At 42.7% G+C, this 23,833-nt stretch overlaps 4 protein-coding genes across 5 annotated transcripts; 3 read left to right on the top strand and 1 right to left on the bottom strand.

Annotated features, from left to right (window-relative positions):
- The first annotated feature begins 199 nt into the window (after positions 1-199).
- LOC137877083 (protogenin A-like) lies at positions 200-3,423 on the top strand. Of its 2 annotated transcripts, none has more exons than XM_068716767.1 (7): positions 200-572; positions 1,599-1,658; positions 1,795-2,049; positions 2,197-2,454; positions 2,594-2,842; positions 2,922-3,013; positions 3,141-3,423. In XM_068716767.1, the coding sequence occupies exons 1-6, from the start codon at positions 494-496 to the stop codon at positions 3,008-3,010; spliced, it is 990 nt and encodes a 329-aa protein (XP_068572868.1). In that variant the 5' UTR covers positions 200-493; the 3' UTR covers positions 3,011-3,013; positions 3,141-3,423. The 2 variants fall into 2 exon arrangements, with proteins under 2 accessions (XP_068572868.1, XP_068572867.1); XM_068716766.1 differs by having other exon boundaries at positions 3,253-3,423.
- Positions 3,424-5,710: 2,287 nt separating this feature from the next.
- Positions 5,711-11,200, top strand: LOC137877199 (carcinoembryonic antigen-related cell adhesion molecule 5-like). Its single transcript, XM_068716945.1, has 13 exons — positions 5,711-5,792; positions 5,943-5,993; positions 6,149-6,397; positions 6,484-6,750; positions 6,991-7,287; positions 7,379-7,648; positions 7,992-8,240; positions 8,324-8,593; positions 8,869-9,114; positions 9,339-9,656; positions 10,061-10,336; positions 10,451-10,699; positions 10,788-11,200. The coding sequence occupies exons 1-13, from the start codon at positions 5,741-5,743 to the stop codon at positions 10,808-10,810; spliced, it is 2,817 nt and encodes a 938-aa protein (XP_068573046.1). The 5' UTR covers positions 5,711-5,740; the 3' UTR covers positions 10,811-11,200.
- Positions 11,201-11,837: 637 nt separating this feature from the next.
- Positions 11,838-16,577, bottom strand: rpap3 (RNA polymerase II associated protein 3). The gene is made up of 17 exons (XM_068716947.1): positions 16,451-16,577; positions 16,076-16,236; positions 15,822-15,989; positions 15,622-15,732; positions 15,403-15,530; positions 15,142-15,263; positions 14,991-15,061; positions 14,770-14,904; positions 14,451-14,578; positions 14,221-14,342; positions 13,914-13,984; positions 13,649-13,741; positions 13,076-13,275; positions 12,764-12,953; positions 12,332-12,429; positions 12,125-12,225; positions 11,838-12,026 (listed from the first exon to the last, which is right to left on the bottom strand). The coding sequence occupies exons 2-17, from the start codon at positions 16,226-16,228 to the stop codon at positions 11,941-11,943; spliced, it is 1,977 nt and encodes a 658-aa protein (XP_068573048.1). The 5' UTR covers positions 16,229-16,236; positions 16,451-16,577; the 3' UTR covers positions 11,838-11,940.
- Positions 16,578-16,924: 347 nt separating this feature from the next.
- atp23 (ATP23 metallopeptidase and ATP synthase assembly factor homolog) lies at positions 16,925-19,915 on the top strand. The gene is made up of 6 exons (XM_068716732.1): positions 16,925-17,294; positions 17,548-17,593; positions 18,027-18,108; positions 18,208-18,345; positions 19,010-19,093; positions 19,185-19,915. Exons 1-6 carry the CDS (start codon positions 17,129-17,131, stop codon positions 19,386-19,388), a joined length of 720 nt encoding a protein of 239 aa, XP_068572833.1. The 5' UTR covers positions 16,925-17,128; the 3' UTR covers positions 19,389-19,915.
- The last annotated feature ends 3,918 nt before the right edge of the window (positions 19,916-23,833 follow it).

Here is a 23,833-nt window from a genome sequence, read left to right on the forward strand (position 1 = left end):
AGCTGAGTTAAGATGATGCCATGTTACATTTTGTTGTACGTACAGTATGTGTTTTCCAATATGAAATCCCTATTTGTCTGGGACAAGTTCCCTTTTACAGTGATCAGACCTGTAACATTTCCATATTTGGGTCAGTCTCCTCACCCTTAAACCATCCTACAATCTCCAAAACACTCCCTTAAACTGACTCTGAGCCAGAGGCCCGAAGACGGGAGAAGTGTAGCTCTGTAACCATCTATCTCATCTGGAAAACTGACCCAAGATTCACCGGTAAATAGTTCTAAATAGGTTATTTGTTGCTGAGGAAAATCTGCAAAATGTCACCCTCTACGGGGTTTGATCTGCCATCAATTAAGACAGCAATAGATTTGTCATTAGAGTGACTAAGTAGGCAGATATGTTTCTTCTCGGCTCTCTCTGATAAGAGCTGTTTGCCGGCTGATGTTGACTGACTGACTGCAGTGCTGGCTGTCTATTTCCTGGTGGCTGTACAATGGATAATACCGCCATATCTAAAAAATACGGAGGACGCTCAAATCTCAGAAGACTTCTGTTGCTGCTGTTTCTGGCAGGTAATACAAGGATTTTCCTTCTGACAAAAATACCAGTGGGAGAGTTGATTTTTAGTTGTGATAATATGGTCATTGGCTCAGTGTATAAGTGCTGATTTTAATGGCTGTTGGGAAAACTTTTTTTTACTGTTTTTATTGGGAAAACTCTTTACTTTGTGTATAATACCCTTTATAAATGTAATGGATCATGAACTACAGTAAACTTTTCAGGTACTTTACTTAAGTTTTCCATTTTCAAGCTAGTTGAAACTTTGGGTCCTCTACATGTCAGAAGTAAATATTAGACTTTCTACTCCATTTCATTTATTTGAAAGCTATAGTTACTTGAAAGATGAAGATTGTAAAAAATATCAGCTTTTAAAACATGAGGTATTGCTGTAAATTAAACTAGACAACACTATTTAAAGTAGTCACAATTAGCTCCACCTCAACCAGCTACAACAGTAAAATGCTACTTCTAATCCAATAATTCAATACACACACATTTTTTCGGTATATTAGGGGCTATTAGTTTAAATACTTCAAGAATAATTTGCTAAAAATATTTTTGTACTTTTCGTCATACTCTTTCTTACATGTAAAATGGCACTTTAACACTGGTGTAATGCAAGCCCATGTTTTAATTACAGAAGAATTATGTCAGTAAAGTAGGCAAACGTTAGCTATCATTAGACAAACTACTGTATGCTACTGGTCAGACCATGTAAAGGTGCAGCAGCAAAATGCTTGAGCGTATTGAACTGAGAGAGGGTGCATTTTATTGCTTGTAAAATAGAAGTTATTTCTTCTTCGAAAAGTTACACAGACGTGCTTAATTAATTGGTGTGATATTTCTTCCACCACAGCTTTTTTGTTCAATTCGCCAAGATATTTGACAAAAATAACTCAAAGGTCCACTTATTAGCTTTTGCCTGAGCTTTCAACCATATCACACCATCTGCTGATGAAGAATGTGTAAAATGGCCGCTGTTATTGGTATGAATACTAATGTTTTAGATAATGAATACGTTTTCATTGACCGTGTAGGCCTTCAGCCAGTACTGTCTACAGATGGAGAGAAACCTGAACTAGATGACGACAATGAGAGTGAGTGATTTTACATTTAAATAAACAATAAAACCTTCAGATACTAACAAAAATCACTATAATATATGATTACTGTACAGGAAAGTGAATCCTGTCTCTAGATCATAGTGGTAATTTTGACTGGTGTCATTTTCAGATGGAGAGAAAATCAACTGTACAATTGTCGGTCCGGACTACGTGACTGTGGGTGTGCCGAGCAGCGTTGAATGTGACACTGACTGCCGAGCATGTACGTTTTCTATGTCTTTGGATGGACAGAGTGCCCAGGGTCAGGGAAACGTGTTAGCCTTCACTGTTAACAGCTGGGTGGAGGCCCTAACAGTGACATGTGCAGTTACAAGTGACGGTACAGGACTGACTGCCACCACAACAAAGCGACTGCAAGTGTTGGGTAAGTGACAGCTGATTTCTTTATATTTGAATGAGATGTTGTTAAGAGTTGGTGTCTGTGTAATTGACCTACAGCTTATTCACAACTTCTGCGCTTTGAGAACGCCTTTGCTTTCTAATGATCATACATTTGTCTTCCTCACCTTAGCCGGACCTGCCAATGTTTCCATCACAGGCCCCGATCTGATGCATCCATCGGTGAGCCACACCTACAGTTGCCACTCCTACTGTCGGCCATCTTGCACCTACGCCTGGAAGACAGACAAAGGCCCGTGGATAAGCGGTCAGGGGAATGTTATTTCTATCACTCCTCAGGAGATGGACAGCTCTAAACTTCTCATGTGCAAAGCCACCAACAGCGTGTCCGGGCTGTTTGTCGTCGCTACTCGCTACATAGCTGTGATATGTAAGTGAACGAGTTTCACTACTGGTGGGGGGAATAAGAGAACACCTTTACAGTAAAAGTATTTTATTAATAAGTACATTTGCAGTTTTTCAACCAGGTATTAGCTTTTTCTGATCTCTCCTCACCATCTTTCTTTCAGCTGGTCCATCCAAGGTTCAGATCATAGGCCCCGACGGGATAGAAATTGCAGAAAAGTACAAGTTCGTGTGCACCGCTGAATGCCTGCCCTCTTGTCGCTACGTGTCGTCTATGAACGGTCAGACTGTGAGGGGCAACGTGATCGAGACGATGGTGGACCATCCGCTGAAATCAGTCACTCTCAAGTGTGAGGCTCAGAACACTGCTTCAAAGAGGACCGCCACAGCCTCAAAGACAGTACAAATAGCACGTAGGTTAAACGTGCACCATCGTACATCCTCTCAATGCCGTACACGGTTACTTCAACCGTTTTCTTTTCTCGTTCCCAGGGTCAGACCGGAACCTGTCCGCTCGTCCTGAAGAGGCCTCGGCTGTGCTGCTGCTGGCCTTCATCATTTCTGCTGCCTGGCCACTGTGACAGGTGAGGCTTACTAATGTAGCAGGGGGAATTATTACATTAGCTGTAATGACATTTACAGACGTATTGTCCCTACCATCATACAAATAATTCCTCTCTTTCTTTCTCCGTCTTTGTCTCTGTCCGTCAGATCTTTCTTGCTGTGAATGAATTTGTGATGAACAATTGTATTTGAGCTGTGCAGAGTTATTGACTCATGGACCAGTAGTTTCACGCTGCATTCTTCTCCATTGGTGTGGCAGGTTAACAGGAGGCCGAACCCTGTTTGAACTTTCCAGTGAGAGGCGTGGAAAAGCACTTCAATATCCAAGTGTGGATATGTCATGAATATGTTGACTTTGTAAGATTCTTCCACATCAATACATTTGAAATGTTGACATCTATAAATTAATAAAATGCACTGATGACTTGAACCACAAGTATAAGACCTTTTCTTGTATCTCAGTAATCTCCCACATATCAGGGTCAATACTGTACATTTATTTAGAGATTTTCACGTCAATTATTTGTGCTGTTACTTATTCACTCAGAATAGTGGCAGCAGTGCAGAACACTGCTGCCACTATTCTTGAAAAAGAGCTTAATCTTGTCTGCTTCACCCAAAAGTTTTAAGTGGCATAAATTCACGTAAAAAGACAGTATCCATAATGCAAATTAATTTAGAAATCATAGATAATAAAGACAGATCACACTCACACAGAGAGCATCATCACCCCTTGAATGGTCTGAAAATGTCATATGAATGGGGAAGAAGAGCCTCATGCCTTAAATGATTAAGTGATTAATTCAATTATTACTGATTCATTTTCTGGATCGACATATCTAATCATCTAATATCTAATCTAATCATATTGTGCATATAAGTCACGACTAGTGAGCCGGAGAGCTAAACAACCGGATAGAGGGATGGCTACTAACTATAGCTGGTACTATCTAACTATTTTGCGAAGATAACTGTGCCTACATCTTTCAAATAAAATTAAGTGTTTCTAACAAATTGCATTTCATTTTCACACGTTTATGCTGTGCTAACCCACTTCAGCAACACACATTCAAGCCAACTTGTCCTCTTCCTAGGGGGCTCACTCCAGATGTGTAACGGCAGGGAAGAAACCAATACCATAGGGAGAGGTCTATGACACAAAAAGAAGTCTCATACACATATTATTAAAGAAAAACAATCATAATATATATATATATATATATATATATATATATATATATATATATATATATATATATTTATATTAAATATACTAAGAACATAAAAATTCCAGAAATCAAACATCTGGTGGGGTCCCCAGCATGAATATGTGTGTGACGCTTTCTTTCAACATCTCTTACTTGCATCAAAATGTCATTGTAGTGGTTTCCATACAGGACCAGACTCTGATGTTTTCAGATGTTTTCAGGCTTTTGCTCAGGTTGGTGGGTGGAGCTTGGCTGGAAATGACCTAAAGCCACTAAGTCTAAATGATTAATAACAAGGTATAAAGCTGTCATTAGTTTCAATCTAATAACAGGAGGGTGAGGGAGATATGAGTCATAGTTTCCAGAGAAGAAGTCTAATCACCCAATAAGTGAAAAGTGTAGGTGTGTGTAGAGGCTTTAAACTGGAACTCTTGTGAGGATGTCAAAAGGATCAGATGGTCTTGATTCAGCCGTGGCTCCACCTGCAGGTTGGATGGTGATGGAATATCACTGAGATCTGTGGTGAGAAGTGATGTAATCACACTCAACGGGTAAGCTTATTTCTAACCGGATGAGGCACATTGACATTATGGGGAAATTTGTGTGTGTCGAAATGTAATCTAAATGGAAGGTCAGTTCAATACCTCCCCACACTTCAGGTCCATGTTTTGCAGTAATCTCATGTCGGCAAACAGCAGTGACAGTTTAAAGACACACCCAGGGTTTATATCAATCCACTGACAAACACTTTCTAAAGTGCCGCACTGTGGTGTGTACTCCTTAGTGCTTTGATAAAACAAAGATGTAAATCATCTGAGATTTCATTTCTGAGGTTTGAGTTACACCTTTTGATGAGGTCATGGTAGTAGAGAAGGTAAAGGGACTCTGGCAGTAATTGAAATATAAAAATAATCAACCTTTTTTTTTACTAGGGAAAGTTTTCTCTAATATCTGAGAGACGGTTTGGGAGGCACAATACATTTTGCCTCTCACAGATTCGAAAATTGTAGTTAATGCAACTATTACTATCATGTATATGTTAGGGTGCAACTCGTCATCTCCTGAGTTAAACAATTTCAGTTCAAATTATAAAAATTAAGTAATGATAGTAACATTAACAGAACCCCGAAGAAAACACCAAAATCAGATCTGGCAGGCAACTGGAGATGTAGTCTATCAAGCCGCTGGGATTAATCAAGTTTAGAGTCTTTACATTTGCAACCGCAGGCAGATATGAAAAAGCGACGGCGCCATATGGCCTGGCCTGAATCAAGCCTGCAGGTACAAAAGAAACCGCAATCCACGAAAGACAAAACCACACAACACGTCGGCCGCTTGCATGCACGCCCTCTGCAGAGAATAGAGCCAGCTGATAAAACTACATGCTGCCCTCCTTTGCCAGTAACATTGAGGTCATTTGTTGTCTGTGTTTCGTAATTAGTGGGTGATAACAGTGGGCAAGGCCTTTTTCCCCCATGCGTTATAAGAGTGTGGGTGGTTATAAGATTGTGGATAGTTGTTCAGATTGTCTGCAGCAGCATGGATCATCACACAGCCGGTCTGTTGCTGCTGTTGCTCACCTGTTCAACAGGTAAGAGAGGCCGCCCTGCTCGAATCAATCAGCATCTCGGCAGGATTATATGCTCATTAATTCAGACATTCTTTACTGAAAATTCTTCTGTGTTGTATGAGCAACCAGAAAACGATTGATGTTAATGCATTCTCTTCTCTCACAACCAAGGTTTTTCTACAAGTGAAACTGGGGAGGGTGCAACCATAGGGGAAAGCTCATGTAAGATCCTTTTAATTGTGATTCTCTCGCATCAGCAAATGTTTACTTTCTTTGCTCTTTTCTGACTCAGGGTAGTAGTCTTAACACACAGGCTTAATTTCCCTTGAATATTTTTGAATCGGAAGAAATGTGCATTCTCGTGTGTGCTATTGCAGACGGGCCGTCCTCAATGGAGATCGATGGGGTCAGTGTGGTGACAGTGGGAATCCCATATTTTTTCCAGTGCAAGGCCTCGTGCTTCCCGGCCTGCAAGTACAGCTGGACCAGGGGTAATGTGACCACTCAGGGGCCCGTACTGAGCCTGCAGCTCCTGCACCCGAAGCCAACAGAGACCCTGACCTGCACAGCGGACAACCCGGCAACAGGGAAGTCAGCATCTGTTCAAAAGACGATGCAAGTGACGGGTATGAGTGATGACCAAAGTGAAGTCAAATTCATGGGTTCCCCAAGCGGCACTTCCTTCAACCAAATCTATTTCCAAACTTTGCAGCTGGGCCATCGAACATACAGATCAGCGGTCCAACCTTTCTGACTTCAGGAGTTAAATCCAACTTCAGCTGCTCGGCCAGCTGCTACCCATCCTGCAGCTACAGGTGGACTACTTCCTGGTATGGGGAGAAACTCCAAACTTTCGAAGGCGACACCGTGTCTTTCAGTCCATTTACCAGCACCCTCATCTCTGAAAGTCTGACGTGTGAGGCTGAGGACACCATCTCACATCTCTACATCTCTACGACTCTGACGCTGCAGGTGGCAAGTATGTGAAAGAGCTGAATGGAAATCAACCCCACCGGTTATATTGCATGGTGAAAGAATGTGTGCACTTACTGTTTAAGGAGTTTGGTTAAAAATGACGGAAGTCAGTCTAATTGTTTGATTCTATTTATATAACAAAATCTTTCTCTTATAATGAAAAAGTTCAGCCTCTCACTTTTTTTTGTTGTTGTTGTGAAATGAGCACAATACATTCAAACTCCTTGTTCTGAAACTCCTTTAGGTATATCTGGCATTAGCATAGAAGGTGACGACACAGTGACGATGGGACAAAAGTACATATTCGCATGCTTCGCATCGTGCGTCCCAACCTGCAGCTTTACGTGGAAGTACATGGGGAAGACTTTCCAGGGAGACCGAACAGAGATACCCATCTATCATGAGGGGGACAAGAAAAAGTTTGCCAGTCACTTTGAGATCACTTTAAGCGACTACTCTAAAATTGAGCCTCTGACCTGTGTGGCAACAAACTCTATATCTTACGCCAGTCTCAACTCCACGATGAACCTAACTGTCATTGGTGAGTCTGTGGCACTTTGATTTTTTTTTAATGAAAAAATAAAATTAAAATGGTTTTAGGTAATCACATCATGTTCATTCTCCCTGCGCAGACCCCATCTTGGTGCATCCCACCTCCAAGGACCTACCAGTGTCGGGCAAGTCTTTCTCCCTGCAGTGTGTTGGCTCTCAGAACCCAGCCTCCATCACATGGCTGAAGAACAAACAGCCGATGTCAGCCTCTGACCGAGTGCATTTCACCCCTGACAACGTCACGATGACCTTCAGTCCTCTCCTGCAGGCCGATGACGGTTTATACCAATGTGTGGTGGCAGAGGGGGGGCCCCTCATCCAGTCTGTTGGCTACACGATGCAAGTCAACTGTGAGTACACAAGGGCCGTCGCAGCTGAGCAGTGTCCAACAGGTTAGAGAAGTGTAGCTGTAGATCTGGTGATCCGATGATGATCGCTGCTCTTTGAATTACGGTGTTCTGGTACCGAGTACACGTCTACTCTATGCTTCGACATCATTGTTATGGATGGTTCATGTGCCAAGTCCAACTACTGACCTCCCACACTAGCTCGAGCTCCTAGTAACTAATACAAAAATGCCTATCCCACAATTAAATTAAATAAATGCATGCAATAAATAAAATGTCTGAAAATAATTATGAAACCTTGCAAGCCCCATACAAGTCTGTCTGTCTATCCAATCTCCGACCGCAGATGGCCCGTCCTCAGTGGTGATCAGCGGGGTCGACATAATGACTTTGGGAATGCCGTATGAGTTCCAGTGCTCAGCCAGCTGCTACCCGACATGCCAGTTCACCTGGACCTGGGGTAAGGAGACCTCTCAGGGCCCGAAGCTGAGCTTGCAGCTGGTGGATCCGGCGCCAACGCCGAACCTGACCTGCACGGCAGTCAATCCCGCTACGAAAATATCAGTCACCGTCCAAAAGACGCCGCAAGTGATTGGTAATTTAAAAAAGAAATGTATTCAAACTCACTAGATTTTTTTGTTTAAGAGGAATGCCTTAAACTAATTTCCAACTTTTCAGACGGACCAACAAATATAGATGTCAGCGGTCCAGCCTTCCTGACTGCAGGAGTTACATCCAACTTGACCTGCTTGGCTGACTGCCACCCCTCCTGCAACTTCTCGTGGATCGTGACCTGGATGGGGGAGACGCTCATTACTGCACAAGGCAGCACAATTTCTGTCACTCCGCCTGCTAACAGTTTCCTCGCAGATGTAATTGTGACGTGTAAGGCTCAGGAAACCGTCTCACATCTCTACATCGAGAAGTCCCTGCAGCTGCAATTGGCGAGTATGTGAAAGAACTTACCTCGAATGACAACAATAAATAAGCAACAACCATGAGTAACATTGAGGATTTAAATCCGTTAAAAGGTCAAATTGAAACTAAAGAACGGGGAAGTTTAGAAGCCATTATGAGACACTGCTTTTACTCCTTAATTGCATTTTGACTATGTGGTAGAATGTATCTGTAAATGCTGTACCACAAATCCACCTAGTGGGTCATTTGAATGAGACGATTGCGCACAATACATTCAAATGTCTTCCTGTCATCTCCATCTGTAGGTTTATCCAACATCACCATCACCGGAGACAGCGCAGTGGCAATAGGAAAACAGTACACATACGAGTGCATCGCCGACTGCACTCCGTCCTGCGATTTCACTTGGACGTTCATGGGGAAGCCTTTCGAGAACGATCGGCTGGATATCACTATTAGTGACTACTCTAAAATTGAGCCTCTGACCTGTGAGGCGACGAACATTTTATCTAACGCCACCATCACCGCCACTATGAACCTCACTGTCACTGGTGAGTCCGCGATATTGCTCCCACAGATTTCTTTTCATTGGTTTGAGCAATGTGTTGGACTCTGGCTTCCCCCGTGGTAGATAAAACATGATAAATGGTCCCCTGGCATGCTGCAGGAGCCCCTTAGACAGTCCACCACTGTGATATACTGTAGGAGCCTTGTGGCCATAGATGTGTTCATCGTTTTTTCCGTCACTTGATTTTTTAATATTCTCTCTGCACAGACCCATTCTCAGTGCGGCCCACCTCCCAGGCCCTGCCGGTTGCAGGCAAGCCTTTCTCTCTGCAGTGCCTTGGCCCTCAGCAACCCGCCGCCATTAGATGGCTCAAGAACCGAGGGCAAATGCTAGCGTCTGAGAGGGTGCACTTCTCCCCTGACAACACCACGGTCACATTCAGTTTTCTCTTGCGAGAGGATGATGGGTTATACCAATGTCTGGTAGTGGAGGGTGAGAACCGCACCATCAACAACAACGCCCTGGTGGTAATAGTTGTGGGTGGAACCCCCACCCTGTCTGTTGGCTACCTGATGCAAGTAAACTGTGAGTATACCAGGGTCGGGGATCTCAATGTGCTTGTGGCGTCATTCATTGCCGTTTCTTGACCCGGAAGCAGTCGCCTGCCTGCTCCAGGCCAACAATTAGTCCAGCACATAACGCTAGGCAATCTCAGATTGCAGGCGTGTTGTTTTAACGTGTGAGTTTTGGAGATGCTGGTAGGCAGATCTTTGCCTCCGAGCCAGGCTAACAGTTTCCCCTCTGCTTCAAGTCTTTAAGCGAAGCTAAGCTCTTATTTTATATAAGGCTGCGGGTCATAGCTTCATATACAGTGTACAAACATGAGAGTGGTATGTCAAACGTCAAAATATTCCTTTAAGATACTGTCAATGGAATGTTGACAACCCAATCAGTGCTGAGTATTCAATAAGTTGTCTTATATCACCCAGACGGGCCAAATGAGGTGCTCATTGAGAAACCCAACGAAGGGCCGGTGGGCGAGGTGATGTTGGTTCAGCCTGGATCCACAACAGAGCTGCGATGTGCAACCGACTGCTTCCCCATCTGCCCCATCACCTGGTTTTACGAAGGCGCGGTACTGTCTACAAATGCCTCCATATCCTTCACACCTGTAATACCTCCGTACGCGGCCGCCCTCTCCTGCATGGCATCCAACCCGGTGACGGGGCAAAACACATCCGCTGTGACCAAAGTGGAGGTGCCTGGTAAGCAAATATCAGGGGTTGAAGTAAGAAATGATTCCCCTTCAAAAGATCGATGGACTTCTTCTGCATCTCGACACCCGTTTGAGTCGTTCTTTTGTGTCTCTTCTCTTACAGACGGACCGACGTATGTGGTCATCACAGGTCCGAGGGTTCTTGAAATCGGGGTCATGGCGAGCTTCAATTGTTCGGCCAGCTGCTCTCCTTCCTGCAGCTTCAAGTGGACCCTGTACGGGCAGACGATGACGGGTAGCGTGATTGACATCACCGTGAACCGCCACGTCTCTGAAGAGTCCATCAGCTGCCAGGCTGAGAACACATTCACTGGGGAGACAGCGACGGTCAATGTGACAGTCAGTGTCTCAGGTATAGGCTGTCGCTGGAGGATTTGAGAGGATTTAGACAAAGTTTAAAGCCATTATCCGACTCTTGATTTATGCTCTTTTCCCTGTAGATCCTCACTGGTGCGGATGTTGAAACACTGGAAGAACACTGCACTCATTCTTCAACTATACATTCTTCTGATCTGCTAAATGCTCGGCACACAGCGGAGCGCAAAGTTGTAGTTTGGTAATCTTGTTATTAATGACACTTACTGTACCTGTATGGCTGTATTTGCTCAAGCATTGTGTACTCTGACTGTGATGGACTGGCGACCTGAATAGGGCGTTTCCCCAACAGGTTCCAACCTCTTTGTGACCCCGAAACAAGATTAGACAGCTATAAAGAAATGATGTTGTGTGCTTGAGTAATAACTTTTTGGGGTTTAATTACACAATGCTAATCTTATTTTCTTTCACGATACATTTCCATTTGTCTTGCCAAACACTATGCACTATTATGCTTAATAAACAATGAACCTCTGTACGTTTTCTGATAACCCAGTGCCAATTCATCACCCGTGTGACACATCTGAGATAATGCAACACTGATTTCAAAATTATTTTTAACTGCAGTGGTGATTATCAACAACAGCCCAACACACATTACATAATACACCTTTAATTGTTGTTCAGCTTCTGAAAAGAGATTTAAAATGTGTACTTGCAGAATAGAGTTCTTGACAGTCAAACTGAGCCGGTTTAGAATGGGAGGAACGTTCAAACAGGGCTCACAGAGACCAATCAATACTTGGGCTGCATTCAAAAAGTATAGAGAAGTTGGAAACTCCCACTTCCTGTTAATGGAACGTCCCTTCTGGTTGGGGTATGATCGCCTAGTTTTTTCAGGTTTGCATGCGGACACATTTATGGAAAACAGTTTTGAAGTAAATGGTTAACACAGTAACGTTGCAGATTTTTTTCAAGTAACATGACCAATGACATTAGCTTTTGCATAAAGAACAGGATTCTACACTCTGTCTGACCTTTGTCTTTATCAACTTTAACTCTAAAATGCACAAAGGTCAGAATTACAATCAATAATTTGTGAATTTCTGACTTTAGAAAGTAGATAACATTGTATTTCCCAAGGGCCATAACACAGCAGTCCAACTGAATCAAAGTGAATTGAATGTAAGTTTATTAAGTGGTAGAATATAACGACATTGTTCCTTTGGCTTTGAAAATAATGTAGTACTGGGTTTAAAGTCTATAGAGCCCGCGGTGTCACACACCGTACTTCTTCTGTAAGGCTGCGACATATGATCCCTCCAGCTCCGCTTGGTGAAGGAAGTCAAACAGTTCTTTAAGCACTGGGGGGGGGAAGAGAAAAGTAATACAGCACATCATCAATATGACTGAATGTGTGGGTGAAAAGTATGAGTCAACCGCACGTCAAGGAGACTCCAACCTTTCTTCTCCGGTGACGACAGGAACATGACAGCCATGTTGAAGCGCCTTACAATCGCTAGGCTGCTGAGGATCTCCAGTGTGACGGCCGCTGCTTCGTTCCTGCGTGAGACGTTAAGCCGTTAATGCACAGTAACAACACCACAGACGTAGCGCGGAGGGGCTGGACAGAAAGCCAGATCTTCTAGAAGCATCTTTTACAACTCACTTGATATAGAAACCATGGAGTGTCCTCAGGAGCTGATTGAGAATGTCGGGTTCGAGGGAGTTGCGGAAAATGCTTGTGAACGCCTCGGGTTTGATTTGCTGCGAGACGAGAACAAAAACAAGGGCGACTTTTAACTTCAGTGAAAAGTAAATAGTGCAGGATGATCCTAACATTCAGGCTGCGTCGAGCACCAAGTCTGATGTGTTTGTGAAATTCATCACAGATATTGTATCTAGTAGTATTGAATCATGAAAATCATAAAAGAATTATCAATAAACATCCATTCCACTGCACTCAGAGCTCTTAGACAGGAAACATAATCTGCATATGTCAATACCAACGCTGTGCTGACAGCATATACTGTCTGAACATGCAAAAATGACTTTATCACCAGTAAATGATTTATTTATATTCTACAAACACACAGCTCACCCTCAGATATCTGTAGATCACATCGGGCTGGTTTCCGATCTTGCGGAGGTCGGCCTCCAGCTGGAAGCTGCTAGTGGGTGGAGGAGGCGGGTCTGCTACTGTCGAGGTGGGGGGGCTGGCTGACGACGGTTCAGGAGGTGGAGCGGTTTCCCTCTGCGCCGGCTGTTTGTTCTGCCTGCTCACAGGGACTCTGGGGAACAGAGGCAAAACATCTGTTTACAGGCCGAGAATAACCGATACACATTACTACCACATTCAGTGCTTTACAGACAGAAATAAAATGTAACACGGGAGAGAGGCGGCGCCACTGACTGGTCAGACGTGTGCGAGGGGACTTCTGCTATCTCCTCAATCTTGATCATCTTCGCGATGGGTGATGTCGACAGCGGAGACGATTCATCCTCAGCATCCTTCGGCGCCTCCTGGACGAAGAACTTGGACCCACCCGACTCCACCGTAGACACCGGCGCCTCGCCACTCACTTCCTCGATATCGATCCTCCTCAGAGGTTTCTGAAGAGCAGCGGATGTTCAGAATCAGTCAAATACCAAACGATCCAGATCAAGATACCACGAAATGAACATTACAGAATCCAGATGTCCACTCTACATGCCACCTGCTGGGCAAATAATGCTAAAGCATGTGGTATACGTGAGGAATAAACTACTACTGACAATTACCTTAATAAATGTGTCTTCTTTTCACAAGTACAAACTGTATAAAGACAAAACTCTGTCACGTTATTTTCAATAGCAATTAAATAAAAAGGGGAATGACAACTTTTTAGCACCAGATGTCCACTGATCTCTGCCTTTACTACCTTTGGTGTAGCACAGAATGTATTTGCATTTAAAAAGACTGCTGCACTGAAGGGAAAAAACTCACAGTTGACCGCAGATGTGTTGGTTTGTCTATTGGCTGAACGGTTCTCCTCTGTGTGCCGTCTGGTGTCTGGAGAAGGCCGCTGGAGGCCACGTCCTGACACAACAGAAGGACATCAAGAAAACAGAAGTGAAGCCTGTGGAAGATCAAACCTAATGAAGTCAGACTGAATTCAAGCATCTCTGCTGACGCCTGTTCTCATGACGAGAGGGGCTTAAAAAACAGAAGGGGAATGAACTTCAGTCTTGAAGAGGATCTTAAAACATACAATCTGGAGTTTCTGGAGCTCATTCAGGGCCTGCTTGTTCCCTGGTTCCAGCTTCAACACCTCTTGAAAATCTGTAACACACACACACACACACACACACATACACATACACATACACATACACACACACACACACACAATATGTTTATATATGCAACTTAACAGTCAATAACAATGATCCTTGTTCATAACATTTCAGTGCTATTTCCTGGCAAATCCCATTTTGGTCTTGCAGACGTTAAAGAAAACAGACAAAATGTAGTTGCTGCTGTTGGCCTTTGAAGGACAGTGTTGTTCTATTCAGCACCTTGTTTGGCCTCCTCCAGTTTGCCTAAAGCCACTCTGGCGGTGGCACGCCGGGCAAAAGCCTTGGAGTAAGTGCTGTCCAGAGAAATGGCTTTGATGCAGTCCTCCTCTGCATCCTTATACCTGCAGCAAACAGAGAAAACAAACAACGGTAGGTTTGGTCTTCTTTTTCCAGATGCCTTTTCACTCTAATAAACAAAAATGTGTTGGAGAAATAAATTCGGGGCTTACTTCTCCAGCTTGAGGAAGGCCATGGCTCTGTTGGCGGACAGCAGGACGTTCATGCCGTCCGCCTCCATGCCTCTGCTGTAGCACTCAACAGCCGCTTCATACTTCCCCTCTTTGAAATAGGCGTTCCCCTGAAAGGCACATTTGGAAAACTTAAGAAAACTATTTCCAAATAAACACAGCTTGAGTTGAGAACACCTCACTCTTTTGCATGTTCTCAAATGTTGCCCTTTTAGGCCACCATTGCAGGCTTCTTAACCACAGCTAGAAAAGCTAGAAAAGCTAAAAAAGCGGCGAATAAAATGGCTAAACCACAGCTTACTCTGTCTTTCTGTACAGCCGCATCCTGTCGTCTCTGCTGCTCCTCCATCAGTCTCTGCTGCTCAGGGTTGGCTGTGGGAGCCTCTTGTGGCTGTGGGGCTCCACTCGGGGCGGCTGGTGCCTGATGACTGAGAGTCTGAAAGCAGCCAAGGAAAGAGAGATAATAAAAGAGGAGAAAACTTGGTAAAATAGGCTAAACCCCCCTAAACCTTTCCCACTCACCTCTTTGATTGTTTTCACTTCATTCTCTGCTTCAACGTTCCCGGGGTCAAGCTTGAGAACCGTCTCATAGTCTGTTCAGAAACAGATTTGTGTTGTTATCTCAGTGCACTCAAGTTAAACAGATGCTCTAACCCGTTGAACAGTTTGTCACCTTCTAATGCAGATTCATATTTCTTCAGTGCAAAGCGTGCTGCTCCTCTCCGTGCATACGCTTTGAAGTAGTTGCTGTCCAGAGCTATCGCCAAGTTGCAGTCAGACTCTGCCACAGCATACCTGCAAGGAAAATAGTTGTCGATAATTTACAGGGGAACAAAACCATCTAAAACACACATCTTCCTTAATGTTATTACATGTATTGAACAAATACTTAAACCATCGTTTATAGTGCAATACAGCAGCCTTTTAACCTTACTTTTTGAGTCTGAAGAAGGAGGTGGCTCGGTTTGTGGGAAGCACAGGGTTGTGAGGATCTGCAGCCATCCCTCTGGTGTAACACTCGACCGCATCGTCATACTTCCCATCTTTGAAAAACGCGTTACCCTAAACATAAAAGTATAATCTGCTTCAGGAAACGGTAACTTTTTCTTCTCTTCAGTTTGTTTTATTGCAGTACTTCTCATACAGTGTTTACCTTTTCTCTCTCAGACAGAGCTTTCTCTTGATCAGCTGTTGCTTCCTCACAGCCAGACTCATTTGACTCTGCAGGACTTTCCTCCTTATCCATCTCGGACAGAGCTTTGTCCTGCGATCAGAGAAGCATTCATCTTTAGTCAACTACAGCATGACTTCACCGATCATGTTAAGTGTATTTTTTAAGAATGCATTAGCTACCACGTCAAACTTGTCCCACGATCTATAGTCGTATGCCTTTATCCTCGAGTCGTCCGTGGGCTCCTCTGCCTTTGCGTCGCCGCTGTCCGTTGGCTCCTTCTTCTTTTTCTTCTTCCTTTCCCTCATCTTTGTTTTGTAGTCTTTGTTGCGCACAGGAGGGAGCGGCTTCTACAACAAAGAGACAACACGCTACTGACACCTGAAGATAGTCCAGAACATTGCCTACTCCCGAGATGTGTACAAGAGCGACAAACCTGGGCCTCCTGAAGTCCTCCCGTCCTCAGCTCCTCGTCCTTCTTCTTTATGTCCGTCTCCCAGCTCTCCAGCTCCGCCATGAAGCTATGCAGATCCTCCGCATTTTGCCGCATCTGAAGCTGTAACTCAATGGCTTTGTTTCCCCCGGACATGTTTTTCCCTGTGAAACAGACATTTGTTTTGGAGAAACTCGTAACACGTGTTGCTTTACTTATAGTATAGAAGTCGGTGTTGCAGCCGAGAGGAAAACACGAGCATCAGGCTGACATGCTTTTGCGCGGCTAGCAGCTAGCTAGCTAGCATAAATACCAAACAATTAGAACAAATTAAGAAAATGTAAGCGATAATGTAGGTATTTGAAGATTATAAAATACCTGGCACTTGTTTTTCCGGCTGATAAGTACAGTTAAAATGTAGCTGCAGTTAATTTGCCCAAATTATACAACAAAATGTGTCGTTATTCTTAGCTTTCTGTTTACGTTCGCAGCCATGACACCCAAGTACCAGCAGCCTTTGCGCTGCTGAGACTGGGCCAAAGATCGTCTATGTAACAACCACACAACCAATCATTTATTACAAGAACATTTTACTCAGGTGTCAGTTTGTAAAAGTCCGAAAAGAAAGATGCACATGACACAGGTGTCGGTTTAATTCGTGGACAAAGGACGTTGGCATGTTTGTGGTTTTATCATATTATTAACTGGTGTACCCCTCGGTTTGGATTATGTACTCTTTCTGACTGTCTACTGTTTGGTGGCTCGCTTTTGGCTTTGGTCCACGCATTACGATAGGAGTTAACGACCTGCCTCCACGTTCTGAATAGATGATCTATACTTCTCTATATCTCTAACTAAACTGCGTTGGGGGAACAAAAATAATTTAAATGTATTTTTATATTACATTGAAGTAAATTTTATTTCCTGACTTTTTGTATTAGAGCAATCTGATTACAAATACACATTACTATTAATTTACCTTTGACCTCTTGGGACCATGTGATCTACCAATCAGCGATGACCTCTCCTGCTAGCTAGCTAGTGGTAGCTAAACGGATGCTAACATTTCTCACAATGGAGCAGCCTAAACAAGAGGAGGAATATGGATACGATTTATTCCCGGAGAGAAACTCGGCAAACTACAAGGGCAGGTCGCTCACAGAGAGCCTGTTCACGTTCAACCACAAGTGTCAGGTCATGCTGCAGTTCGCGACGGAAACTAGTGAGTGTTGTAGCGAGCTTGTTAGCCCTTAAGAGGGAATGTCATGTCAGCAGGGAACAGCGGATATCACGTCTGACTAAGAGGTTGCTGACAAATGTGTTAGTGATTTCAGATACCCGTGCAATGTTGACGTTATAACCACGCTGTCAGAATAGTAGCATCATGTAGTATTAGCTAGTCTAGCTAGCACTGGTTTCTGTCAGTGAATGCCTCATACATTCAGCTCTAACTGTTCTCTCTGTGCTTCTCTGAGGTCCGTATGCCAAACTCCTCCTCAGTGCCATGAAAAGTTCAGGATGGTATGTATAATAAAAAAATGAAATGAGTGTGTTTTTCATTTGTTTATTACCTTTCACTGTAAAGCTCATAGCCCTGCAAAAAGGCTGGGACTTATAGTTTATGAGATTATAGTTTTGCAAATGCTGCTATTACTATCAACTTAATAATAATAATAATAATAATAATCATATTAAAACATGTAGTTTTAAGTAATAATATCATGACAATAATTAATTGATAATTAAAAGGATAACATTTCTAAAATGAAATAGAATGTGTCCTTTAATAGTTTGTGTTTTGAGCACTACTTGCATGCACAAAAATTTAAATATGTTTCATGTTTAATTGAAATACCTAGTTAATATTGGGTAATTCAGGGTACTTTAAAGCTGTAACTGTTGAAACTCAAAAGAAAACAAACTAAGATGACTTTACTTTCTCCTCTCAACGCAGCAAAGTGTTGAAAGACCGTCATTTCTCCTGTGAGGATTGTGACGGGTCAGTCAGCGGTGGCTTTGACGCGGCTTCCTCTCAAGTAAGAAACAGGTCTTGTCATTGATGGAGATAAAAGCCAGTTTTGAGCATTAAGAGAGTGCGACTGCTCACCAATAATGAGCTTTGCGTTTGTTCGCAGATCGTTTTGTGTCAGAACAACATCCACCAGCAGTCCCACATGAACCGAGTGGTCACGCATGAGCTCATCCACGCCTTCGACCACTGTCGGGCCCACGTGGACTGGTTCGACAACTTAAGACACCTGGCTTGTTCTGAGGTGAGCGACAATATGTTGTATGTACTGTATGTGCAGTGTAAACTGGTTACTGTGTCATTCAGTTTCATCTGTGTCTCACAATCTTTGGCATTGTGTTACTGTTGTCACGAATGAACTAGTCAAAATGTGTACTGTTGCCAATCTTTGACATCAAAATGTACTCAAAGCGCAGGGAGGACTCAAAAGCAGACACAGTTTCATGTTAAAGTAAGCAATTTAATGTGGCAATGAGAGGTATGTATGTAATATACATTTTTATAAGCAGGTCTCAAAAAAACAGCTGGGCATTGTAGTTTTTACAAAAGAGGAGTAAATACTACATTCGTTAGGGACTATTTTCAGCAGCGGATTAATACACATTTGGTGCTCTAGTGTGTCTTTACAGCATCACCAGACAAACATAAAGATCCTTTAAAATCACTTGGAGATTGCAGTTTTCTTTCAGTCTTTGATATATTCCCTCATAAACACAGTTCATCCACATTTGACTCAGACCTGGGAAAAAAGGAGGTCGTGATGAATCTCATTCATCCACATCTCATTTTCTCCTCCAACTGCATTGTTACACTGTTTTCTTGTGAGTTAGAAAATAATGTACCCATGTTTTCATTAAAAATTTCAGTACAATCATTTTCCAAAGACTTTTTTTGTGTCATTATTTCAGATTCGGGCAGCTAACCTCAGTGAAGACTGCTCCTTTAGCAATGAAGTCTCCAGATTCAACTTTGGCTTGAAGCAGCATCATCAGGTATCCGCGCTGGGATAAATGTGTCTTTTACTGGCAGGTATCAGGGCTGTGTCTGTAATATAACCCTTCATCGTGGCTTTTCCTCGGACAGGCGTGCGTCAGAGGCCGGGCCCTTCGCTCCATCCTGGCTGTGAGGAAAATCAGCCGACAGGAGGCGGAGAAAATAGTAGACGAGGTCTTCGACACGTGTTTCAACGACCACGCGCCGTTCGGACGAATCCCGCACGGCAAGAAGGACGCTGGGTTTGCCTACAGAGATTACGAGAACAGAGATCGATATTATGCAAACCTTTAGTGTCGACATGTTCTCGTTTAACTCCCAAGGGTGCTGTGACTGGTGGTGACGCTGACAAATGCTCGGCGGCGTCGGGGCCCTGGTCAGTATAGAAGCCTCAACAGAATGACTGTCAAAAACGTTCTAATCCCCTCAGTAGGGATATTTAGATAATGATTTGTCCTTGGAGAAGGAAAGGAAGGAGGAAGAGTACATTTCATCTTCTACCTTAATTTGTTTTTATACTAATTCTGTATAAAGGGATTGTAAGGTGTGTTTTGCAGTGGAAGTGGATTATTAGATGAGGTCCCAGTGACTTATTTGCCATTTGTTTTTATTTGACCAATGGGTGCTTTTAAAGAAATACAGGATTTGATTTTTGTCCGTCGGTGTTTGCTGTGAAAGTCCTTTGCTGACAAATAAGGAAGTATTTCTGTTTGTTCTACATCTTGTTGCCACATTGACCTCCACTCATTTCTTGTAAATAGAGCTGATTGTGCTTAAATTAAACCAAATCAACTTGTGTTTGAATTAAAGTTTGATTCCTCCGGAAAGAGTCATTTGTGAGGACGAGGGGGGGGGGGGGGGGTGTGTTATGTTCGACGTTGGTGCAAAATGTTTGACTTTGTGACTTGCCAAAGAAGCATAAGTATGCGCATTGCTGATTATGACACCTTTATCTCTAATCCCAAGAGAGAATTCTTCAAATTAACATGTGAGGCAAGTAATATAAGTAAAGATAGAAAAGTTCTTCCACAACAACACAGTCAACTTTGTTCCCATCTGCGCAGCAACTGTAAAATGTCACTGCTGACATCTTTATTAGGCATTAGCATTTAAAGAATCTCGTATCCCTCCACAGAGATTAATGAGGGGGAAAGTTATAAGGGAATTAGCCTCATAATCCCCCTCCATTCCTCCTCCTCTCCCTATCTCAAAGACAACACCCTCTGCATCGTAGTCACAAAGACACTTGCTGTGTCTGCTTTTGGAGTGTTATATGCCACTTATCTCAACTTTCTCCTCTTAGAAAACACTACAAAACGCGAGATGAGCATGGGCTTGAAGGACAAGGCGAGTGGGTGGGATGACGAGCAAAGAAGATTAGGTTAATTTTAGAAGCTTAACAGAGAAAATGATAAAACGGCTTCGAGGCAGTGGGATTAATGTGAGACAAACAAGAAAACAAAAAAGAGGGAATGATATTTGGATTTGTGCAATCATACACTCAAGTAGGCTAAATAAAGAAATCATACGAAACAAAAGAATGACTGCTGGAATTGTTCACATATCAAATGCCAACTACTAAACACATTTGATACAATTAGACATGTGGAACAAGATTGTGGGTTTGTAAATTGGCTTATTTCATGCTCTTGTACCGAGTTCAGGTCAGGATTTAAGTAATACCATAGACCGGAGTCCAAGACCTTGCAACAAACTCACATTTAAATCTCACAAATATATTCAGCATTAAAATACTGTAATCAAAGCAGTTACAGGTAACATCTAGCGATGAGTTTGTTGATTGCAACCAAGTGAAACTCCTCCCGTATGCCAAGCGAGTAGGGAAACTATGGTAGCCGACAAGAAACCGCAAGTTTCCCTATCTAGAACCAGCGTTTGGTTCGACCCTTCTGGGCTACTGTAGAAACATGGCGGCTGGGCCATATGTAGACATAAACAGCACATGCTAAGATAACGTAAACATAACTATTCTTATTTTCAGGTGATTATACATGCAAGAAAACATACTTATTGTATTCTATTTCTGCCTCGACACTGTCCCTTTAAAATAACCACAGTGTAAATGTTATCCCTTCCCCAAATTGCTTAATTGCTGTAAAAACTACAGAGGATGCAACCTCAGTGATAGCTATATTGACAGCTTAATTCTGCTACTCTCTTTGCTTAACAATTTAGTAAAGTAGGCCTATATTTGGAAGACAAATTTAAGTGCAACAAAGCTTAAACACACATTAACTTATAAAGGTCTTACGGAGAACATGTTAGCAAACAGTTGCTTATTAGCAGACACCTACATGAGTCGTGTTTCAGGCCATATAACGAATGCAAGTCTGATATTAGTCTTTCCTTTTGGCTCTATTTTGGTCTCTACCAACTGCTGAGGGAACATCTCTGTCTTTAGCTGCTAGATACTTCACTATGTTTACCAGCTGGTGGCTAACTTCGATTAGCTACCAGCTAACTTTGATAATTATCTGTGGGTCTCACGTTACAGTCATTTCATCCATAAATACAAACATACCAATTATCCAGATTTAAAGTGAAATAAAATGTTTGTATACAGCAGTATACAGAGACTGCTGCCAAAAAAAACAGCATGTTGAAGCAAAGACATATAGTAAGAATGTAGTTAAAGCACTATTCCTCCGCTACCATCCATTTGACATGAGCAAATTTCCATCTGGTGTATTGCCATAGTGTTGAGGGGTAGTTTCATTTTCCTCATTCATGTCTGCAGTACCATCTCAGTCCTTTGGATGGCAGTTGGTGCCACTGATCCTCATCATCAGGACATCCAATCCAAACAAGAAAGAGCTGGTAGTGCTTTATTGATACATATAATTGAATCCATTTCCAGGTGAATGTTGGGCCTTTTATGAGCAGCGCTAGAGCGCAGTAATGAAGTTGCCGCTGCGAAGAGTGACGACTTTCATTATTCCATCTATTCAAGCAGGCTGCACCCACTGTGATCTAATTAGGATGCTCCAGCAACACTGAATTCCCTTCACTAATCTGCTGTAGGACAACATATTAACCCCGAGAGCACTAATGAACTCGTCTCATTAATTAGAATAATGCCAGATTTAGTTGTAGCACGGAGAGGCGATGGAGTGCGAGGACACCCACATGCCTTTGTGAAGTTTTAAGGTGTCTGCTCTTCACGGGGGTGGAGTTGATAATGAGAAACTGCTGAATTATTTAGCTGTACAGAGAGATACGTATTTCTGGCCCTTCTGCACAATACATATTTTCAGAATAAAATGAAAAGTAAGTGATGAGCTTTGGGGAAAATATGTTTGACACACACACACACATTTACTTCTCAATGTCTTGAATGACTTTGGAATGAACGTGAGCCGACCTGGGGAAATGCTGGTCGACATGGCATCCTTTGACCAAGGTGGTCATTTTTCTGTCCCATCTCAAGCACTCTGGGGAAAGACTTGAACAAAGAAAATATATTGAGTTCTTCTTCGCCTGTTCTTTAGCCCGAGGAGAACAATCTTATTCAGCTGATTGAGGACAAGAGTGCGTCTCTAAAGATGGCCACTGTGAACCTTGTTTTATCAGCCGACAGCACATCTGAACACAAGTATGAGGATACATATCCAGAATGAGGAGAGGAACAACATGAAAAAGGACAAAATGAAGAAGATAATACTTGTAATAGCTATACAATGTATATAAATATCTATCCAACTTTATGTACTGGATGTATGTTTCCTTGCATATTGGGTACACGGTAGAGGGTATTTTATTATGTTTATCATGGGCAGTGTGTGGGCACCAGGGAGGTTATTTCTTAGTAACGGTAATAGTAAAACTTTATTTGCACAAAAATATCAAATTATCAGCAGAGTATAGGATTATGAAATATGAAACAATATCCTTGTTTGCAACATAAAAGAATGAATATTCCTAGTTATACTTTTTTTTACCATAGATGACCAAGGAGTCTATCCATAACTGCCAACATATCGCATCTATTGTGCATAATACAGTGCATGTGATACTTTGGGATGCAATATATAATTCATTATGTGGTTAACAGGCGACACTGACTGTGGAAGAAAAAGTTGAAATCATTATAATTCACAGCACAAATCCTCTGGAGGCGAACCTTCCAACCTGACAATTAACTTCCCCAGCAGGGAAGCACTGTTTGAGACAGCAGCGGGGGGGGGGGGGGGGGGGGGGGGGGTGTATTAATTAATTATGTGTGCAAGTTGAGGATTAATTAAGGAGCTGTTTAAAGTTGGCAGAGATCATCTTTGTATTTGTAGAATTTTGTGTTCTTTAAACGCAACTTTTTGGCACGGCTCTCTCAAAGCAAGGACATCTATAACCTGAATATTTGGTTGGTTGACCACAAATCACAAAAGATAGAAAGAAAGACTAATTAATTAATTCATCTCATTGTACTACGGTGGGGAAAAGTAACTATTTTGTAACCTACCAGTAAGCCTCAAGTCTTGGAAATGAAGTCCTGATAAATCACAAATATTACTGTAAGGACTTAAGACAAAGGGCAGAGGAGAAGTGAAGCTGGAAGCATGAGGGACTAATGAGGGAATGAGATGCAGGCAGGGAGGTGGGGGGAGAGGCTCAGGTGAGGCGAATGGTGGGAACAGGGTTGGTGCAGAGCAGGAGGGAGTGGTGGAATCTGAAACTACAGGAGAGTTAGTGATATGGCATTAGTATAGTATGATATAAACATG

Source organism: Cebidichthys violaceus, unplaced genomic scaffold (genome assembly GCF_023349555.1).
Source record: "Cebidichthys violaceus isolate CVI_PGR_0920_01 unplaced genomic scaffold, fCebVio1.0.p SCAF_21, whole genome shotgun sequence".
NCBI lineage: Eukaryota > Metazoa > Chordata > Actinopteri > Perciformes > Stichaeidae > Cebidichthys > Cebidichthys violaceus.

What these genes read in the sequence shown, in the direction of transcription:
- LOC137877083 (XM_068716767.1), top strand. Translation starts at nt 494, where the DNA reads ATGGATAATACCGCCATATCTAAAAAATACGGAGGACGCTCAAATCTC. An exon ending in ACTAGATGACGACAATGAGA is followed by an intron (nt 1,659 to 1,794) that starts GTGAGTGATTTT and finishes TGTCATTTTCAG; the next exon opens with ATGGAGAGAAAATCAACTGT. An exon ending in AAAGCGACTGCAAGTGTTGG is followed by an intron (nt 2,050 to 2,196) that starts GTAAGTGACAGC and finishes TCCTCACCTTAG; the next exon opens with CCGGACCTGCCAATGTTTCC.
- LOC137877199 (XM_068716945.1), top strand. Translation starts at nt 5,741, where the DNA reads ATGGATCATCACACAGCCGGTCTGTTGCTGCTGTTGCTCACCTGTTCA. An exon ending in TCTGACGCTGCAGGTGGCAA is followed by an intron (nt 6,751 to 6,990) that starts GTATGTGAAAGA and finishes AAACTCCTTTAG; the next exon opens with GTATATCTGGCATTAGCATA. An exon ending in TATGAACCTCACTGTCACTG is followed by an intron (nt 9,115 to 9,338) that starts GTGAGTCCGCGA and finishes CTCTCTGCACAG; the next exon opens with ACCCATTCTCAGTGCGGCCC.
- rpap3 (XM_068716947.1), bottom strand. Translation starts at nt 16,228, where the DNA reads ATGTCCGGGGGAAACAAAGCCATTGAGTTACAGCTTCAGATGCGGCAA. An exon ending in ATATGAATCTGCATTAGAAG is followed by an intron (nt 15,062 to 15,141) that starts GTGACAAACTGT and finishes GTTTCTGAACAG; the next exon opens with ACTATGAGACGGTTCTCAAG. An exon ending in AAGTGAAAACAATCAAAGAG is followed by an intron (nt 14,905 to 14,990) that starts GTGAGTGGGAAA and finishes GGCTGCTTTCAG; the next exon opens with ACTCTCAGTCATCAGGCACC.
- atp23 (XM_068716732.1), top strand. Translation starts at nt 17,129, where the DNA reads ATGCTAACATTTCTCACAATGGAGCAGCCTAAACAAGAGGAGGAATAT. An exon ending in GCCATGAAAAGTTCAGGATG is followed by an intron (nt 17,594 to 18,026) that starts GTATGTATAATA and finishes CTCTCAACGCAG; the next exon opens with CAAAGTGTTGAAAGACCGTC. An exon ending in TTGACGCGGCTTCCTCTCAA is followed by an intron (nt 18,109 to 18,207) that starts GTAAGAAACAGG and finishes GTTTGTTCGCAG; the next exon opens with ATCGTTTTGTGTCAGAACAA.